Source organism: Drosophila eugracilis, unplaced genomic scaffold (assembly GCF_018153835.1).
Source record: "Drosophila eugracilis isolate 14026-0451.02 unplaced genomic scaffold, ASM1815383v1 contig_394, whole genome shotgun sequence".
NCBI classification, from domain to species: Eukaryota; Metazoa; Arthropoda; class Insecta; order Diptera; family Drosophilidae; genus Drosophila; species Drosophila eugracilis.
Genome location: NW_024573254.1, coordinates 738585 through 756916, shown reverse-complemented (window position 1 = coordinate 756916; position 18332 = coordinate 738585). Strand labels below are relative to the sequence as shown.

Below are 18332 nucleotides of genomic sequence, written 5' to 3'. Positions count from 1 at the left end.
CAGAAATTGCTCTATGTTGTTTTAGTTTTCAACTCACGGACGTTCACTCAAGGACGTTCAAAACACTCTACTTGATGTTGATGTATATTATATTTATTTACGGAATACAATTGTAAAAAATATTTAATAAGCGCTAAATGTATATAATAATTATGAGGCAAATGTTACATTTTTCTTTTGCTTTCTTCCGGATGGGCAAGGGGGGAATCTTATAATGTTTATTATTTTTGTTTTTTGTTTTTTTTTTTAATGTCTGTGATGGTGGCGGAAGAATTGGAAGGGTCGCAGAAAGGTATGATGGGTCACAAGATCGGATCATTCAGATCCATTAAGTTAATACTCCGGCGGACATCGGACATGACCGCTCGCTTCGTAGATTTAAGTTACCTTCGGGATGCAGTCGGAAATACGTTGATTTGTTGTTGTTGTATATTTACTATCAAAAATGCCGTAAATGGAATACACAATACAAATACAAATAAAGCAGCGAAGTTGTTCATTCAGTGCCGTGTAGATACATTACAATAATATAATAATTATTAATTTATCGAAAAAAAAAAACATATATATATATATAAAGAAGACAGACACACACGCTTGCTGTTGTTCACATACACATCGGATCTCTAGGCCTACAAACTTACAAATAATATCTATTTATATACGTATCTTTATGGATTTCTTGCCATACTTGGTTTACGTTGCATTATTTTTTGTTTTTACTTTTTTTTTTATACTTCGTTTTGTTTAATTCATTACGTTTTTTGTGTCTAACCGAAATTGATATTTCACCTAAGCGCACGCTTTTCAATTAGGGGAATGGTTTCGGGGCTAGGAAAAAGGGGTTTAAGGGAGGCTTGGGAAGGTTTGGAAACCGGTAGAAAAAGAGCTCCTTGCTACTTGCTTCTGGGTTTTAGCTAGCAGCGGGACAACTTAATACAGCAAATCCGTCTTCTGTGTACCCTCGCTGTACACAACACTCCCGCCCGGCGTCGCCGTCAGATGGTAATCATCCTCGTCCACAGCTGAACCGTTCTTGGAGGCACCTGCTCCAGGTCCTGATCCTGCTGCCGCTGTCGCTGCTGCTGCATCCGCTGCTACTGTATTCTCATCCTTGTTCAGTCCCTCGCCGTTGCCCGCAATGCAGCCATTCCCATTAAACATTAACCGGCTGCCAGCAGCTCCGGCTGGACTGCTCCCGTTACTGCTGGGGCTGTGGCTTCCGTTGCTGCTCCCACTGCTGCTGCTTTCAGGCAGGGCGTACCGGGTGACACCCAGCTGGAAGAGGTTGTTCATCTGCGAGCCCTTCATGGGCGTGTAGAAACCCAGAGCCGTGGAGCCTGTAAGCATTAGGAGATTGAGATTAGTTTAGTCTTTTTTTATATCAAAAAATCCTCGTGGGGATTTGGGGGTTAGTAAGGGTGGCACCGAGTTGGGAAAATATAATATAATATAATATAAATATTTATATATATAATCAAGGTAAGGTGATGTGTTGTTTTTATGGATAAAATGGGATCTGGTCCGGATCTTTTCAAGCAAATGAAAACGAAACATGAGCCGGAGATGGAAATGGAGATGAAAGCGATGGAAGTTGAAGGTTTCTCATGATATGACTAGGATGGATGTGCCAAGTGATTTTGAGTGTGTGTGGAGACAAGGAGTGTTGTGTGTGTGTGTGTGTGTTCTAAACTGGGTTAGTTACCTTAATAGTAATATGAATTGGCGATTAGTTTTGATTGCCCAGCGGAGCAGACAGAGCAAGTGCACTGGGTTAGAGGTGTGGCATTTCTGATTTCTGTTTCTCGCACTTGTAATCGTTTTTATATTATTGGGTTATTGTTTTTGGATGTTTTAATTTTTAGTTTTTAGTTTTTAGTTTTTAGATTAACTATTTGCTTTGCTTCGATAGTTTACGTTTTATTGCGGTTCGGGTTCAGCGGCTGCAGTTAATCGGTTATTCAATTTTCAGTTTTCGATTCGGTTCGGTTTATTTGCCTTTGCTTGTGTTATCATAGATATTTGTTTGTTTGTTTTTTATTTTTGTTTTTGGTATACAATATAGATATTATTTCAACGCTTTGCTTATGTATTCTGTTACATTTAAATAATATCTGCAAAAAGAAATTAGTATGAACAAAAAAAAATAGAAATAGAAATAGAAATAGAATAGTAAAACGCAAACGCCAACGCCAATGCAAATGCAAACAAAACAAAGCGACAGATAGGTGAGTTTTGATTTTCTTTCTTATTTGTTTAACAAAAGCTTGTTGAAACTGAAAACCATTGAGGGAAATAGTGGGGGCGAGAAGGTGCTTGGTTAGCGTAACTACTAGCTACAATTTCAAATCACAAATTGCAATTCAATACATGCCCCACAAACTGCATACCAAAACTAAACTAAACTAAACAAAGCAAACATACATACATAAGCAGATAGCACATAGCACATAAACTAACGCCAGCCATATAATACAAGTAATACAAATGAAACTAGTCACTAACTAAGGTTCTATGAGTCGTTTTGGTTTGGTTTACACCACAGCCAGTTGTCGGAATTAGTCACTAACTAGGGGGGGTTCCTATGTTTCGTTTGCAATGCAAGCCTTATTGGAGGTAAGTTTCTGTTAACCCCCCTTGACTTTATAAACTTAACTATTTCAATTCTTAGTTTTAAGTTTTTTTGTAAGCTATAGCATTAAGCTTAAAACTGGCCTACAAGTCTGAAATTTGGCACACCTTTAACTTGTGGCAAAGCATTTGGTTATAAAGCTGTGATAGTACCATTTTTAGGGGGAGGGAAGGATAAAATGGAAACCATAGATCGTCTTATAGAAAGAAAGGGAAAACATCGACCTTAGCTAGCATAGGAACCAGTGTTTCTTAGGGGAGATCAGCTGAATCCTTCTTAAGATATACAAGTTAAGAATCTCAATCCTCGAAATAATCTTCCTTTGTGAATTCACAAATTCCATTTGATCGTTATCCAGAGCTTCGTATAAACGGCGTCAGTGCATCATCATCCATCAGGAAGCATCATCTATTAATCGATTAAATCGTAGTGTGTTTCGAATGTGTCCGGTTGCCCCAGTGTGTGTTTTGTTGTGTGTTTGTTTCGTGTGTTTGGGTTTTTAGTGTTCCTGGTGGCATGTTTTTCCGCATTGAGTTATTTGGAGTGAGTCGGATATGCACAGGGTTACACTTTACAGTTTTTAGCGGCCATCAAACCAATATAGTATTTTGTTTTTTATATATGGGAGCGGATCGGGGTCACCAAGAGGTATCCAAAAAATAGGGATTGATGGGTGTTCTTTATAGCCTAGTTTGTAGTAAAAAAAAACATATAGTAAAGCTTGGGCAATGCCTACGTTTCGCTGGCGGTTTCAGATCGCTATCGGACGTTAGAGTTGGAGTTCTGGATATTCTGGATATCTGGAGTTTAGTGGAGACTAGTGGTGGTTTTAATATATATTTTTTTTGATTTTTGTTTCAGGTGGCCATCAGACATAGTAGAGCGTGGTGCCTGGAATGCGTGCCTGGAGCAGGGCCGAGCTGGCATTGGACAAAGCCAGCGACGACGGCAGACTTGGCCGACGACGTCGCTGCTGGAGTTCTAGAGGTGGACTCTCGCCACTGCCCCGACTCCGGTGGCTATCGTTTCGTTCATATTTACTCTGCTGATGCGATGGTAGCTGCTGCTGATAATGCTGAGAAGATGAGTGCTCCTTCGCCTGGCGTTGTTGATTGCCCAATGTAAATGAGGCTGCCTTGCGTGGTTTGCTGCCACCTGGTTGGGATTTGGGTGCATCATCATGCTGTAGGAAACAGGCATATTGCGGCTTCAACAGCACCGATGGCCTAGCCCTACGCAACGGTTGTGGCTTCGCCGGGAGCTGGGGGCGCTTGGCGATTGTGGGTGGTTGTGGTGGTGACTCGATTTTGGCAACGATTTCCAATTCTATTGGTGGTTCTGCTACTGCTACTGCAGGTTCTGGCTGTTGCTGTTCCTGCTGCTGTTGTTGTTGTTGTTGCTGCTGATGCTGCTGCTGTTGTTGTGGCGACTGTGGCAAGATAATACCCCTCCCTAAACTTGGGTAATCTGCAAATATGCATTAGGCGAAATTGAAAGCCTTTCAGCCAGAAAAGATCTGCTATTTGGATCTCGGTTTTTGGGTTTTTTTTTTTTTTAGTTTCGTTGAGAGCTGTGTGACATAGCGTATATAGAAGAGCATTGGGGGATCAGGGAACAGGGCAATATTTGAAAGGGCTGCTAGCTGCAAGGCTGCACCCACCTGATGCGCCTGGTCAGCCGGCGAAACTGAGCGCCAAGAACCGAACGGAACTTTGGCCAAGGCCAACAGCCATTGCCTGCCGTCGTGGTCCTGACGCTACATTTGGGAACTGAGACGGTAACAGAAGTTGAGGCGGAGGCGAAGGCGGAGACGGAGAAACCATTAAAACCATTTAAGCACTTCTTTTGATAGAAATTTCTTGCCAAAATGTATAATTTCTTCAGCTGTCCCTACAAATAACCTTTTCTACTACAAATATTACTACCTAACCATTGCTAAACAGGTGTCTGATCTGTGTGGGTGTTAATTTTGTATAATATTTGCAATCCCCTCAAGGCAAACGAAAGTGTTGAACTCAACAAAAAAAAAAAAAAAAAAACAAAAAAAAACGAGAAAAAAAAATAGAAAGAGATCGCGACGATGAGTGATGGATGAGTGGGTATTAATGATGGTAAACAAAACTCAAGAACACATCTGGTAAATCAAGATTAAGGACAAGGCAAGTGACAGAGACAGAGACAGATATATAATATATATATATATATAGATAGAGATAGATAGTATGTATGCAGGCGATCAGGCAGACAGAGACAGGCGACATAGTGTAAGACAGAGAGACAGAGATACAAAGACAGAGTGAGCTCAGAGAGTGTGTGGTAAGACAAAGACAAAAAGCCATTCCATCATATTCGCGCTGCTGCATGCCACATACAACATCAATACAAAATAATATACGCTTGAATGGTTCTTTTTTTTTTTTTTTGAATGGATATTAACTTACCCAACGGTAAATTCCCCAGCATCGTTCCTCCCCCCGTCGCACCCGCCCTATGTCCAATTCCAATCCCATGTCCATGTCCCGCCGTCGATGTGGGCAGCTCAATGATCTCGTCAACGGTCACATGATGATGCTGCTCCTGCAGACCCAGCTGACGCATTTGCTCCAGTTCCAGCTGTTGTTGTTGCTGCAACAGATGCTCTGCCAGCATCATCTGATGATGTTTGCTAACATGACCAAAGGGATCGGCGTATGGTGTATCGTCGATGATCATTGATGCCTCGGAGGGGTATTCAAATGTCGACGTCAGCGTGTCGTTGAACTGCACGCGGAACTGTGGGAAAAAATTGAAAAGAAATCTGATCAGTGATTGCTTCTGGAATTATTTACACTAAGATGGGTTTTTTGGGGGGGAAGGGTTAAGTTCATATGCCAAATAACATGTTACTATATCAAATTCTTCATAAAATATATATAAAATTTGTAACTTTTTACCAACATTTAGAAATAAACCCACTTAATAACTTCCCTCTTAACAAAAACTTTTGATACTTAAGCAAAAGTAACTGACATTGCTGATAAAAAAAAACAACTAATACGTTTACTTACTAACTGGCGCCATTGAAGTTAATGATAACTACTTTGGATATCACTTTTGACTGGGAATACAAAACCTTTTCAAGTCAAGGAAACTGAACTAATCAAAAACCAACTCAAGATCTACTACAACACACGTTACTCTATGTCCAATCCTTTTTTGTTTTGTTTTGTTTTAATTTAACGATCGGTTTATAATTTACATAACCAGGTGCTTTGATTTACATTTAGCGGTGCCCACAAATCAACAAATATATGGCAAACAAAAAAAACTAAATAGTTTCACCGCTTGCCATAATAAATTCAAGGTTAGACGAAAGTGTTAGTTGCTTTTGTTATAAATATATATTTTGAAAATATTTAAGCCATTCATGAATGAAAGATAATGTCGCGAGTGTTGTAAATGCATAATGCAATAGGCTTTTGTGTTCATTTTTTTAACCACTTTTCCAGCTGGTAATAAAGAGTTTTTAACCATGACATTGAAGTAATTGCAAATAAATTGCTCGGAAAGCAAACTCCCTGGTTACTTACTCATCGATGCCTTATCGATGGCATATCAATGAGTCAACCCTCGGAAATCGGGCTCCTTATCGGAGAACAAACCCCAACAGACCGACGCAATTCGACGATTGAGAATTGATTTGGAAATTCAGGTTGCGGCTGCTGTTCAGTTTTAAAGACAATAGTAGTATTTTCCCATATCAGTCACACTGATGGAACGCACCCGTATAAAAGGAATAAATAAATATAAACAAAAGACAAAAAAGAAAAGAGGTTGCAAGCTAATTACAAACTAAGGCGACGCCTAATGCTGGTTGATTAATAGTCCCTGGACAGGCGACACAGTCGATAAATGTTATATAAGGCAGAAGCATAAATACCGCTTTACATTCCCCTCTCCTTATCATCATGGTTAACCATTGAGTGGTCAAACAGTCGAATACATTTCCCACCTACCCCCCTCCTCCTCCTCCTTGCCAAAACCGGGGGCAACCAGCCAATAATAATCTTATCTTATCCTTTTCACTATAACCAACTGGTATTGGAAAAAAGAACCTATGCTATCATTTTGGTTGACAAAATAACAAAACGCTATGCACCTGACTCACTACTAGTCGATGGTTATACTAAACACTATTTAAGGAACGTGTTCGGTAGGGGGGGATCATCCCATATCCTATCCCCCTTCATACATACCGATGACTCTTTGGGTTTCTGGCGTATGCTGGACTTGCCGTCGATCACAATATTGGCATTCTCGAACTCCACATCGCACGGCGATGGCGGGCACATGGAGTAGTCGTCATAGTCCGTGTCCGTTGATGTCTCCACGGAGAGATCACCCAGCAACACGAAGCCAGGCTCATTTGGCTAAAAGGTTAGAAATAATAAACTATTAGTAGATGTTTTTGGGTTTATTTTTGGTATCAAGTGGGTGGTTGATAAGGCTTTACCTTTTACAAACGTTCTTAAATCAAAAGGTATTAATATAAATTGTTTATAAAGATTGACATAGCACATAAAGAATAAATATTGATTTTAAATTATAACTCCCCCTAATAAAAATATTTATTATCTACTTTTGGTAATATCTTTTTTTCTTATGTTTGTTTTGAAATAAAAATTTCAGGTAAATAAACACAAGCTACTTAAGGTAACAAAAAAAAAATGTGTTAATTTGTGGAATGTTTTTTAAGATGTGTTTTCCTTCTGGTTCAGATATTATCATTTAATGGTAAACACGCCTTTTTATTTAAAGTTTAACTACCTACCGAAGAACTTTGGGAAGAACGACCGTCAACCCCCTTTTGTCCCTGGTTGATGCATAACCCGTTTTCTTTCTTTCTTTCTTTGGATTTAAATGGTTCGTCTCCCGGATAATTTAAGATGAAGGATTGACCAATACGATTACCTTACCCCGACCCTGACACCATCCAAAAAAATCTGTCCAGTTTTTCAGGTCACATGTGTGTTGTTCGAAAAGTGAAATTCATGGAAACTCATTCTTAATCAGCGTTATGTTATGGGTCATCTGTGACTCACGGCAGGGGTTCCGTGGTTTCGTGGTTCAGTGGGGTACCAAGTCCAAGTCCAGGTTCAGGTCCCGGTTCCAATTTCAGTACCGTTCCCATCCCTTTTTTGGCCCATTTTTTTTTGTGGCACAACACAAATCGACCCCCAGCCATATACCATATGCTATATGCCATATATATACTACCTATACCACAGATAATAAAGTTCAAAACGAGATAAAAAAGACAAGGCAAAAGCAAAAGCAAAAGCAAACACAGTAAGTAGAAGTGAGCCTCAAAAAAGAATTGACAAAATTGAGTTCAGTGGTAGGAAGAAGAAGAAGAAGAGGGTAAACTGAGAGAGAGAGAGAGAGAGAAAACGAGATATTTAGTAGCCGAGAGAATGGAACGGCACAAAGCACAAACAAAACGGGTTTACCAACGAGAAGAAGGCGGCAAGAGGAAAACTCAGCCAAACCGAAAGCTACAGTCTAAAGCTAAGGGAGAGAAGGTATGTGTATAGAGTATGAAAAATAGTGTCAGTGCTGTCGGCTTTTCCAACTATCTGATCTTTTTAAAGATTAGAATAATAGTTTAAAGATATTTTCTATAAAGAGAATATTATAAATAAATCACTTTTTGGAAATTTTAATGGCTATATATCCTTTAAAAAGAATATATCTGATCGTAAAATGGTCTTTACGGTGATCATTATCATAAGAAATAATATAAATTATGATATCAACTACCTTTTCTGATCCAAAAATAAGATTCCCAGCATTTTTAAGTACTATGATAGACTAAAGAATGATTTTGGTTAATGTTTTCCATATTAACAAAGCCAAAACTATCAAAAGGCAAATTTCCCTCACCCAATAGAGGGAATTTAATAATGGCTGACGGAGGACATACAAAAAAAAAAAAAAAAAACAGCTGTGAGGAGCAGCCCAAGACTCATATCCCCATCTCAATACCAATCCCATCAAAACCGGCATCCCGAGGAGCGGCTGCTCCCCAAGAATTAAGTTCCCCACAGACAACACATAATATCTCATCATCATCATGTGCACCAGTGTACACATATCTTTACGGACTCGGACTTTTGCTGGCATGGCAGCAGGAAGCGCAGAAATATCTTCTCATGTCCACCACATGCATGCTTCAAAACTGGTTTCCCATTCTTCCGATCTCTGAAAACTGCAGCCAAAGAAAAAGAATCGAAAAAGAAGAAGCGACCGAAGGCAGAAGACACAAGACTATACCAGAAGAAGATGAGACTTGCATCTGGCTGGGAACAAAGCAAAGACTTTGGGAAAGAATATGCAGATATGTGTATATATATATATATATCTAGAGAATTATATGTATATGCATATATATAGGAGGGGCATCTGCTCATGTCCCACACGATTCGGGGCTATCGATCGGAGAGCTATTCAAGGCGAATTTTAATTGACTCGGAGCAGAAGATCACATCGAACTATACCCAGCTGTGATGCAAGCTTCTTCGATCTCTATTAGGGGCTTGCGCCGTTTGCCTAAAGCAGAAGCTAAAAGCAATAGTAGTAGAATGATTGTATATCCCTAATTGTACAACGATCTGAGTAATGCTAATTAAGCGACTGTGCAGTATAATCTTTGTGAGATACTTATTGATCAACACCAATGATCATTCTGCCGACAGGTAATAAATGGGTGCTTTGAACCACACACACACTTATCGGGAATCATAGAACGCCACCTATGGCTCAACTAATTCCAATTCAAATTACACAAATTAGTGTTTTTAAGTTTTGAATGATGAGTTATTCTTGACATAAAAGATTCAAGCTATTAAAGTTATTAGTGATAAAATGGGACATATTCTGAGCTATCTTTCAGTATTACTCACTAACTAATATTGACAGTTTGGTTTTGTCTATTTTTAGCTGTCCTAAATTTTATTTTTTTTATATTTCAAATAGTTCTCTAACCCAGATTAGTCTTTAAATAGCAATAGATCACTCATTCACTCAAACAAAACAATCTTAAATCACTTTAAGTAGAGCTAAATTCTAATAGGTATATATATATATCCAACCTATAAGTAGTTCTCAGAGCAAACATCTGGGAGATGCCTTATCATAAGTGAGCAATAAGTCGTCAGTCATCATGCAAAATTAGCCATATTTAACGACATATTCAGACTTGTGACTAATTTCCAGAAAAAAAAAAGTGGAAGTCAAGATATAAGTTTCCTTGACAAAACGAAAGACAGAAAGAAAGAAGAAAGAGTATCCAAGTTGCGCTTTGTCACTTCTACACCCGATTCTCTCCACCGATCTCCCCAGTTCCACTCAGTTCCTCAGTTCCGTTCTCGCCCTGCTCGCCTTGTTGAACTTTCGAAATGCGCATGATCGCTGTTCTCTGTGTGCTTTGTTTCATATTTGTTTATACGGCATGGCTGCCGCCGTATGACACAAAAAACAAAAAAAATAATAATAATAATAATAAAAAATGAAAGAAAAAAGTACGCCAGAAAGAAACGGAAAATAAACCATAACAACAAAGTTATTGGGGACGGACGAAAGAAACCAAATTGCTATCGGGGAAAATAATAATTTATGGGGTAATTGTTAATCATGAATAATCCACAAGGCTGCCTTCCCGATAAGACGCCTGAATGTGACTCTTCCGGGAAAGATTTCAAGACAGAAAAAAAAAGACAAAAAAGAGACAAGGGTTGTGGAATACTGGAGATCCCAATGCCCAGTACTTGATGCCCTTCTTAGTTTCTAGCACTCACCTTTGGCAGCTCCCGCTTGCGCCTGTAAATCACAACGTCGCTTTCGATGTAGTCGGGCACTTCCTTGGTGCTCTTGGAAAAGTTGAACACCATCGAGGTGTTCTCTGTGGAATGATGGCTGGAACTGGGCCCCGATCCACCGGCGCCGCTTGCTCCTCCTCCGGCCGCTTGATTCTGACTCCTAAGCTTGCGCAGTGTCCACAGTGGTGAGGCAGTTGCCTCCGTTTCGCTGCTGGCCGTTTCCTTGGTGTTTATCACGGTGTCGAGACTAGTGGTGGGCGAGTTACCCGATCCCGTTCCGGATCCGGTACCCACACCACCGGCTTCTGTGGCCGTCGACTTCTTCATCTCATTGATGCGATTCTTTTCAATCTCGCGACTCGTTAGCGGCGTACTACCAGCTCCTTGGCTATTGAATAGCGGACGGATTACACCAATCTGTTTGGTCACCGCTGGTCCGCTGGAATCGTTGTTATTGTTGAGCTTCCGTACAGTGGTATTGGTACTGGTACTTGTACTGCTAGTACTCCCGCTGGCTACATGCGCGTTCTCCGTCGAGGCAGCGAATGATCGTTGGGCGCCTCCCGCTGCCGATTCCGTTGGGGGCTTAGGCTTATCGCCGCCTGCCGCCGCTGACGCCGCGCCCATTTTATCGCGTTGCTCATTGTTGTCGCTGCTGTCGCCACCGCCGCAGCCGTCGTCGTGATCGTCGTTATTGTTGTGAGTGTTGTTGTCGTCATCGCCTTCGCCATCGCCTTCATCGCGATCGTTTCGCTCAGTCTCGCTTGGCGCCTCGCTCTGCGGTGTAGCCTCCGTTTCCCGGTTGTCCCTTTCTGGCGTCTCTGGATCCTGCAGTTCCATGCGACGCATCATCACACTCAACGCCGATACTGGCGAATCGACCTGACGGGGTATTATATCCGGATGAACTTGATGTGGGTTCCTTAGTGGCGTGGAGGAGGCAAAACCCAGACCAGGCGATGGCGTCGCCGATGTTGGTTGTTTCTGATCCTTAATAATCGATTTGTAGCTTGCCACCTTGCTGGCTACTCCACCAACGCCATTGGAACGATGGGCGGCGCGGGGACGACGATTGGCACTTGCCTCGAACATTTTGAGGGTTTGCTTAACGAGATCCGGTGGCGGCCGTTCGGTGTCATCGATAATAGAAGTCAGTCGCTTGGGTGGCGCCGTCTCTGTGCCACTGTGTAGACGCTCGCGGGCGTTATGGATCTTATCCTCAATGGTGACGCAGGTTGGTGAGGTGACAGGTGAGGGGGTGGCAGCAGCAACGGTGGCCTTGGGAGCAGGTGGTGATGGTGTTCCTACTGCTGCACCGGCAGTGCTAATTCTCTGACTATTCCACGGCGATTTCTCACAAAGCAGCGCCTCCACAGAACGGGCGCGCTTCATCACTTCGTTGCCGCGTTTAAAATGTCGCGATCGATTGCCCGAACCTGCACCAGATCCAGCTCCTCCATTGGCCAAAACACCGGATTGCTTTTCATCCGTGGTCGAGGGCGGGTTAACAGCTGATCCAGCTCCATTGGCACCAAGGCTAACGGGTCTTTGCTGCTGGCTGCTGGGTTTGGTTGTCGGTTTGGCACCCAATATCGGTGGTGGTGTGGATTTGGCACGCACTTGGCTGCTGGCCACATCGGGCTCCTCCACTTCCACTTCGTCATCATCGCGATCAAGCAAAGTATTTAAGCTGGTGGAGCGCTGCAATCGTTGTTTGCTGCTCTGCTGACGGGATTCTCGCAGGGCCAAACTTAAATAGCGGCAACGCAATTTGGATACAATACCGGGTCCATAGCTCAGATCCTCACCGGTGTCCAAGGCATCTGGAATGGGATTTGGTGGATGTGGATCGACATCGCCTGTGGCACTGCTGCCAATTTTGCCCGCTAGATGTCGGTGCTGGCCATTTTGTTTGGTTGTCTTCTTCATCTCTTGCATGGCGACCATTGTCGGTTTTACCGTTACCTTTGTGGGTGACAGTTGTTGTTGCTGCTGCTGTTGCTGTTGAATTATAAACTTGTTGCTCTGCAATTTATCGGAAATACTCTTGGTTTTACAGCAGCTCTTGTTATCGATGTTGGTAATGGTATTAATGGTCTCTTTCGCTGAAGGCTTGCCCTCAGCAACGCTCTGTCCCGGTTTGCATTTCGTTTTCAAATGATTTTGGTTTGGGTTTTGATTTGCTGACGACGACGACGGCGACGATGTTATAGCTGCTGCTCCAATTGTGCCAGTTTCAACTTCACCACACCGGCTGCTACTCACCATTACCACGGCAGCCGGCTGTTCGCTGCTGCAGCTCTCTGTCTCTCTATCGCGGTCTGCGCTCTCATTTAGAATCTCTGTCTCTTTCTCCTGACTTCTTGTGTTGAGTAAACTCGATCGCTGCTTTGGTATTGGTGTTACTGTTACAGTTGTTGCTGTTGTTGTTGTTGCCGCTTCGGGCGAAAGGGAGACGGCAACAACGGATTGATGACCTCCAGTGGAATTAGAATTGGTATTGGAAATAGAAGATTTCTCAGACTTTTCCTCTGAAGCGATCATATTTCTCTTTTGACTAGTGCTACTGATTGTCGCCGGTTCCATGGAATCTGGTGACGAAAAAAAATAGCATTTATATATTACAAAGACAAAAACTTGTTTTTTGTTTTTAATTCCCGCGATCTGACAACTCTGCTCGCTATCGATAACCGTGTATCGATGGTCGGCCAATTTGAAAGTTTCGCGGTAACTGAAAACGTAACTGTTGGCAAAACGGATTGAAAACACTTGTTAACATTACTCATGGCTTGTTAAATGCCAGCTGAGCGATTGCAGATTGCATAAGTCTTTTCCAGTTAATTTATTTTATATATATGATTGAATGATAATTGTTTAATTTATGATATACTGAGATTAGTTACTTCTAACTAGGAATACAACAACTTCTATAGAAATAAAAAGTATATTTTTAATTTACGTTTAAAATACTCCGGAATGTTAATACAGTTCACTAACTTTGTGGAAATATATAAATACTTCACTACAGTCATCTACATAATATGAATTATTAAGCCCACTCACAGAAAAGGCATTTAAGATTCACGAGAAATTTTAAAGACTGATAAGGATGGTTGTTTCAAAACAGTTTTAAACGAAAGTTTTATGCGAAAGTTTACAAATTGTTAAAAATAACGATTCTTCATTGTTAAAAAGAAATAATTTTTGAAACATGGATTATATATTATCCGTATGTTGAAATGCTGACAACTTAATTACTTTCCAAGAAATACTGGTCTTTTAAATACCTCTAATTTGCATGTTAAGTGAAAGTATTCCAGTTTATCTAACCACCACTCACCTGCAATTGCACCTGGAGCGGCGGTGACTTCCGACGAAGACGAAGCCAAAGCCCCACAACTGCCATCGGTGGGTGAGGCGATAGATGCCGCCTGGGTGCGTGCCACGTTGGTTTTCCGACGCTGGATGAGGTCCTTCTTCCACTGCGGCATGTCCGGCAGGAAACCGGAAGTGGGCGACATCTCAGCTGCTGCTCCTCCAGACCCAGATCCTGCAGGTCCAACTCCTCCAGATGCCGATCCTGCTGGGACATCCGTGTGTAAATGCAACGACGGCCGCTTCTGTGACTCCATTATCCCCGTCTGCAAGAGGCATTATATGGGGCATTAATAAATGAATTTCAGCCCCATCCGTTGTGTCCGTATCACTATATAGTATAGTATTTCCTATATTATCCAGCTCTACATCTCGACCCAAAGACCAAGTCTGGCGGACTGACTGGCTCGAAGCTGGTGCCAATTGCAAGTGGCCCGCTGGCCAAGCTCCTCTACAAAGCAAAGAGGCGGGCATTGCCGACCCAAAAGATTGGCCAACCATGGAAATCATAGCCAATTGAGGAAACGATCTCAAAATTCCATATTTTTAATGGCCAGCTTTCCCAGAAGAATCAATTTAAAGGGATTTATGGTTTAAGGGATAGATTATATAAGCTTTTTAAAGATTAAGATATACTTTAGTAGATATAAAATCATCTTTACTTGATAAGTTTAAGATTTGATTGCTATTTAATCATTTAATCAGAAAATAAATTTCTTTTATAATACATTCCACTATCTTTATTTGAATTGGAATCAAGAAAAAACACTGGTTTCTAAATATATCATAAACAGTACCAAGTGGGTAAATATGTACTTAAAGCTAAAGATTACGATAAAGAAACTTGTAAGGGGGAATTTTATTTAAGCGATGTGAAAGTTTTTATTTGCCAATATATTATGGTTTTAAAGTAAACTAAGATTGGTTTGGGATTCATAGTAAAGTTTTGATAAAAAAAAGCTCATTTTTATTCTGATTGTGTTCAGCCATTTAAAATAAAAAATGTAATTTCTTAAATGGGACTTTTCAAAAAACTGAACTTTGTGTCTAAATAAATTTAAGATTTAAGAGTATAATATAAACAAACTGAGTTTGACAAATAAGTAAATTAAAAAATATTTTTTCTGCCTCAGATAAATAAGTTTTGAGTGTAATGTTTACTGTTGTTAGGAGATCGAAAATTCGTTGTGACGATGGAATTTAAAGTTTTATTTTTCTTAATTGGATTAACTGCTGTTTTTACAGCCCGACAGCAAAACAAAACGTAAAACAAAAAGGTAAGAAGCAAAGAAACCCCAATATTTTTCCAGCATAAATATGCTAAACTGCCATAATGAGCGGAAAATGCGATAAAACCGAATATATATTATGGCAAAGGGGCAGGGGCAGATAGAAGGGGTACAAGAAAATAAAAAGAAAAGCGGGGGAAACTTAAAACCAAACGATTCTTCTTATTGTTTCGCTGAAATTGATTGCATGGCTAGATTATCGTTATTATTGTTGGAATTGAAATTGTTTCTTTTTCTGTTTCTGCAGCTATGACTTTTGTGTACCGCGCGATAAAAATTATTATTTTTAATTTCCCATATCACTTGTGTATATGTGTTTGTGTATGCATTAACACCACTCCGACTGTGAGAGTATGAATGCGGTGTGTGTGTGTGTGTGCAGGGGTGGGTGAAAAGGGGAGAGCGATAAAAAGGGGCTGCAAAATGCAGACGAAGCATAAAATAAACAACCGACGACGCGCTATCGATTTTTACGGCAAGCTGGAACAAGAACTCTGATACACACAGAATGCAACAACAAAAAAATAAGGAAGAGAATCGAGAAGATATGCTATGGCAAATTAAAAATTGCCAATAAACTCCAGAAGGAATATCGAAAACAACGAATTATGGCAGATAAAAAGAGCCGGGTTTTGTTTATTTACACAGGAACAGCACCAACACAAAACACACACATACATATATATACACCAAACATATACACATAGGCAAAACACACTGTTCCGTTAGTTTGTTGGCGTTTTTGTTTTTCTCGCGGTTTCGGGTAATCTTTAGTTTTCGAATGCTTACATTTGAAATGCTGCCGTATAAATCGGTGGTTGGGTTTCGTTTTTAATTTTCCAATTTCTGTTTATCCGCCGTTTTTCCCCCCGCAACAGTACAACTTTTCCGTTTCTTTTTATCTCGACGCGCTGGCCAAATTCGTCACTCTTCTCACTCCGCGCACTTTCCAAACTTTCCCGACTGCAACTGCACTCGAACTCGGGGGCGGTGGGTGCACTCGCTGCGCCTCAAAAGTGCATCTTTTGCAGCCGAATCAGCGGAAAAATCTGCATTAAGTTAAGCCGCGTTTCCAATACACAAATACTGCCTATCGATGGTACGCGTTATCGAGCGGCCCATCGATAAATGTCGTCAGCGTTGCCACTATAGAGTGTCTCTTTAGCAAAAATTATCTGGTTTTTGATAAGATAGAAGTAGTTAGTATTATCCGGTTGATGAATTATATATATTGTTGTTTTTATTCTAGACAAACTTTTTTTTATACTGAATTTAGAAAATATTTTAAGTCAAAACAAGGAATATATATTTTGTATATCCCATTGGCGTTGTGGACATCATAAACTAACTGTAAATACTATTTAAAAAACAACTTAGCCAATATTTATCATAAATATTATTGATTATATTATTAATTCAATGATTACATATCCGAAATATATTTTTCCGTTATCATTTTCATTAGTGTGGCAACATTAGGAATTGGCAATCCGATAGATTTTATTGTTGTTGTTTTTATTGCTTCGTATAAACAAAGTCTTCGTTTGTTTTTTGTTTCTTATAGAAAATTTATGCATACGCAAAGATAAAGAAATTTAATAAAAAATATATTATAAAATAGTTAAGTGCGTCTGGCGATACTTTAACTATATGTTTGTTACAAGCACCTAACACCTATCATGAGCATTAACTGGATAAAGATAACTGAAAGGTTAGTGTTATTAATTAACTATTATTAAATATATTGCTAGGAAATGGAGTTTTTTTTATTAGAGCCCGCGAGGGAATCAAAATCATCAATGCCCTGCCCTACGAAACCTTCAACACTGTTCTGTGGTACACCCACCGGCAGATGAGTCCCAGTGGAGCTTCCGGAGCGGCGACGAATGTTACTAGTACAGTGGGCACCAGTGTTATGACCACTGGTCAAGCGGACAGCAGTAGCGAAGAGAATCCCACGAGTAGCTCGGAACCGGAGTACACACTCGAGGAACTGGAGCGACTGGTGGGCGTTCCGCGTCAAGACTTCCTACTGCTGATCAAGACCTTCTCGTACATCCTGCGACGCATCTCCACATTCATTATTAAGCCAAGTTTACTGCAACGTGAGCTGCGCGAGAAACTCCAGCTGGAAGATGAGGCAAAGATCGATGCCATATTGCGATTGTGGGTGCGCGAGACGACGCCCATTATGAATAATTTGGCTAGCAAGCGGTATGAATCGAATGTCATCGAAGATGTGGCCTGGAAGCTCAACGTGGAGATCTCCTCACATTGTCAGCAGCGGGAGAAGACGCCACTGGCCGTGCTTCAAATGAAAACGGCTGTCGGCGAGGATATTAACATTGAAATGACGCATCCGGAACTCTTGGAGCTGTACAACCAGTTCGAAAACATTCAGGGTGAACTGGATGCCATGCTGGCCATGAAGGCTGCAGATGTACCAGCTCCTGGCAACCAATAGTGGGACACGTTAGACCGTTCTCAGTGCCAATTAAATTGTTAATCAACATACGCAATCCATGTGCAAAGTGGTGGACCTAAAAGTATCCAATACTAACACAATCGTAGCCAAATGTTAATGTTCTTTTTTTTTTTAATTGAAATTTAGAAAGATTTTCCGAAGTTATAGTAAATTTCCGAACGTAGCCAAATGTTTAAAAGATGTAGTTCTGCTTCGATCTGTAAATTATTTTTGTGTATGTATTTTGTCAATGCTTTTATGGAGTTCTTCAAGATCTCCCCAGAAAAGACTAGCAAAAAAAGATGTATGTAGTACCAATGGACACTAAAATAGAATAATAAAAGAAATATAATTAAACATAAAATCTTTATAAACCTTGTTTTAAAATAAAATATTGATACAACTTACCTTTAAAAAATAATAAAAACCGCCAATAAATCGATTTAAAACAATATGTGGCACATTTTACAGTACACTTTAATGGATCTCTGCATGCGTTTTACTCGTCAGCTCCACCTCGGATCATAATTCTACTGATAAACATTACAAATTATTACAATGATATATATTTAATATATGTCTATATTGTATATGCATATGTTATTCGTCGGCCTTAGTACGTGTATAATGGAGTCTCGTATAATATGTATGCATTATACAGACTTTCTAGTTTCATCATCATGATCATCATCATTTCTAACTTTTGCATATAATGT

General features: G+C 40.4%; 2 protein-coding genes across 4 annotated transcripts; one reads left to right on the top strand and one right to left on the bottom strand.

The window, feature by feature from the left end:
* Positions 1 to 217: 217 nt before the first annotated feature.
* Positions 218 to 16246, bottom strand: LOC108109956 (cell wall protein IFF6). Of its 3 annotated transcripts, XR_001772543.1 has the most exons (7): positions 15942 to 16246; positions 13829 to 14129; positions 10468 to 13079; positions 6868 to 7041; positions 5074 to 5404; positions 3369 to 4099; positions 2019 to 2114 (listed from the first exon to the last, which is right to left on the bottom strand). XR_001772543.1 is itself a non-coding variant. In XM_017218770.2 (6 exons), the coding sequence occupies exons 2-6, from the start codon at positions 14118 to 14120 to the stop codon at positions 934 to 936; spliced, it is 3816 nt and encodes a 1271-aa protein (XP_017074259.1). In that variant the 5' UTR covers positions 14121 to 14129; positions 15942 to 16244; the 3' UTR covers positions 218 to 933. The 3 variants fall into 3 exon arrangements, 2 of the variants coding, with proteins under 2 accessions (XP_017074259.1, XP_017074260.1); XM_017218770.2 differs by lacking the exons at positions 2019 to 2114; positions 3369 to 4099 and adding an exon at positions 218 to 1340 and having other exon boundaries at positions 15942 to 16244; XM_017218771.1 differs by lacking the exon at positions 3369 to 4099 and having other exon boundaries at positions 15942 to 16245.
* Positions 16247 to 16674: 428 nt separating this feature from the next.
* LOC108109957 (COMM domain-containing protein 10) lies at positions 16675 to 17980 on the top strand. The gene is made up of 2 exons (XM_017218772.2): positions 16675 to 16863; positions 16926 to 17980. The coding sequence occupies exons 1-2, from the start codon at positions 16832 to 16834 to the stop codon at positions 17614 to 17616; spliced, it is 723 nt and encodes a 240-aa protein (XP_017074261.1). The 5' UTR covers positions 16675 to 16831; the 3' UTR covers positions 17617 to 17980.
* Positions 17981 to 18332: the final 352 nt, after the last annotated feature.

Coding starts and splice junctions, on each gene's coding strand:
- LOC108109956 (XM_017218770.2), bottom strand. CDS start 14,120: ATGGAGTCACAGAAGCGGCCGTCGTTGCATTTACACACGGATGTCCCA. Junction 7,042..10,467: donor GCAAGCGGGAGCTGCCAAAG/GTGAGTGCTAGA, acceptor CTAACCTTTTAG/CCAAATGAGCCTGGCTTCGT. Junction 1,341..5,073: donor GCTGGGGAATTTACCGTTGG/GTAAGTTAATAT, acceptor TAATGCTTACAG/GCTCCACGGCTCTGGGTTTC.
- LOC108109957 (XM_017218772.2), top strand. CDS start 16,832: ATGAGCATTAACTGGATAAAGATAACTGAAAG. Junction 16,864..16,925: donor TGGATAAAGATAACTGAAAG/GTTAGTGTTATT, acceptor TTTTTTTATTAG/AGCCCGCGAGGGAATCAAAA.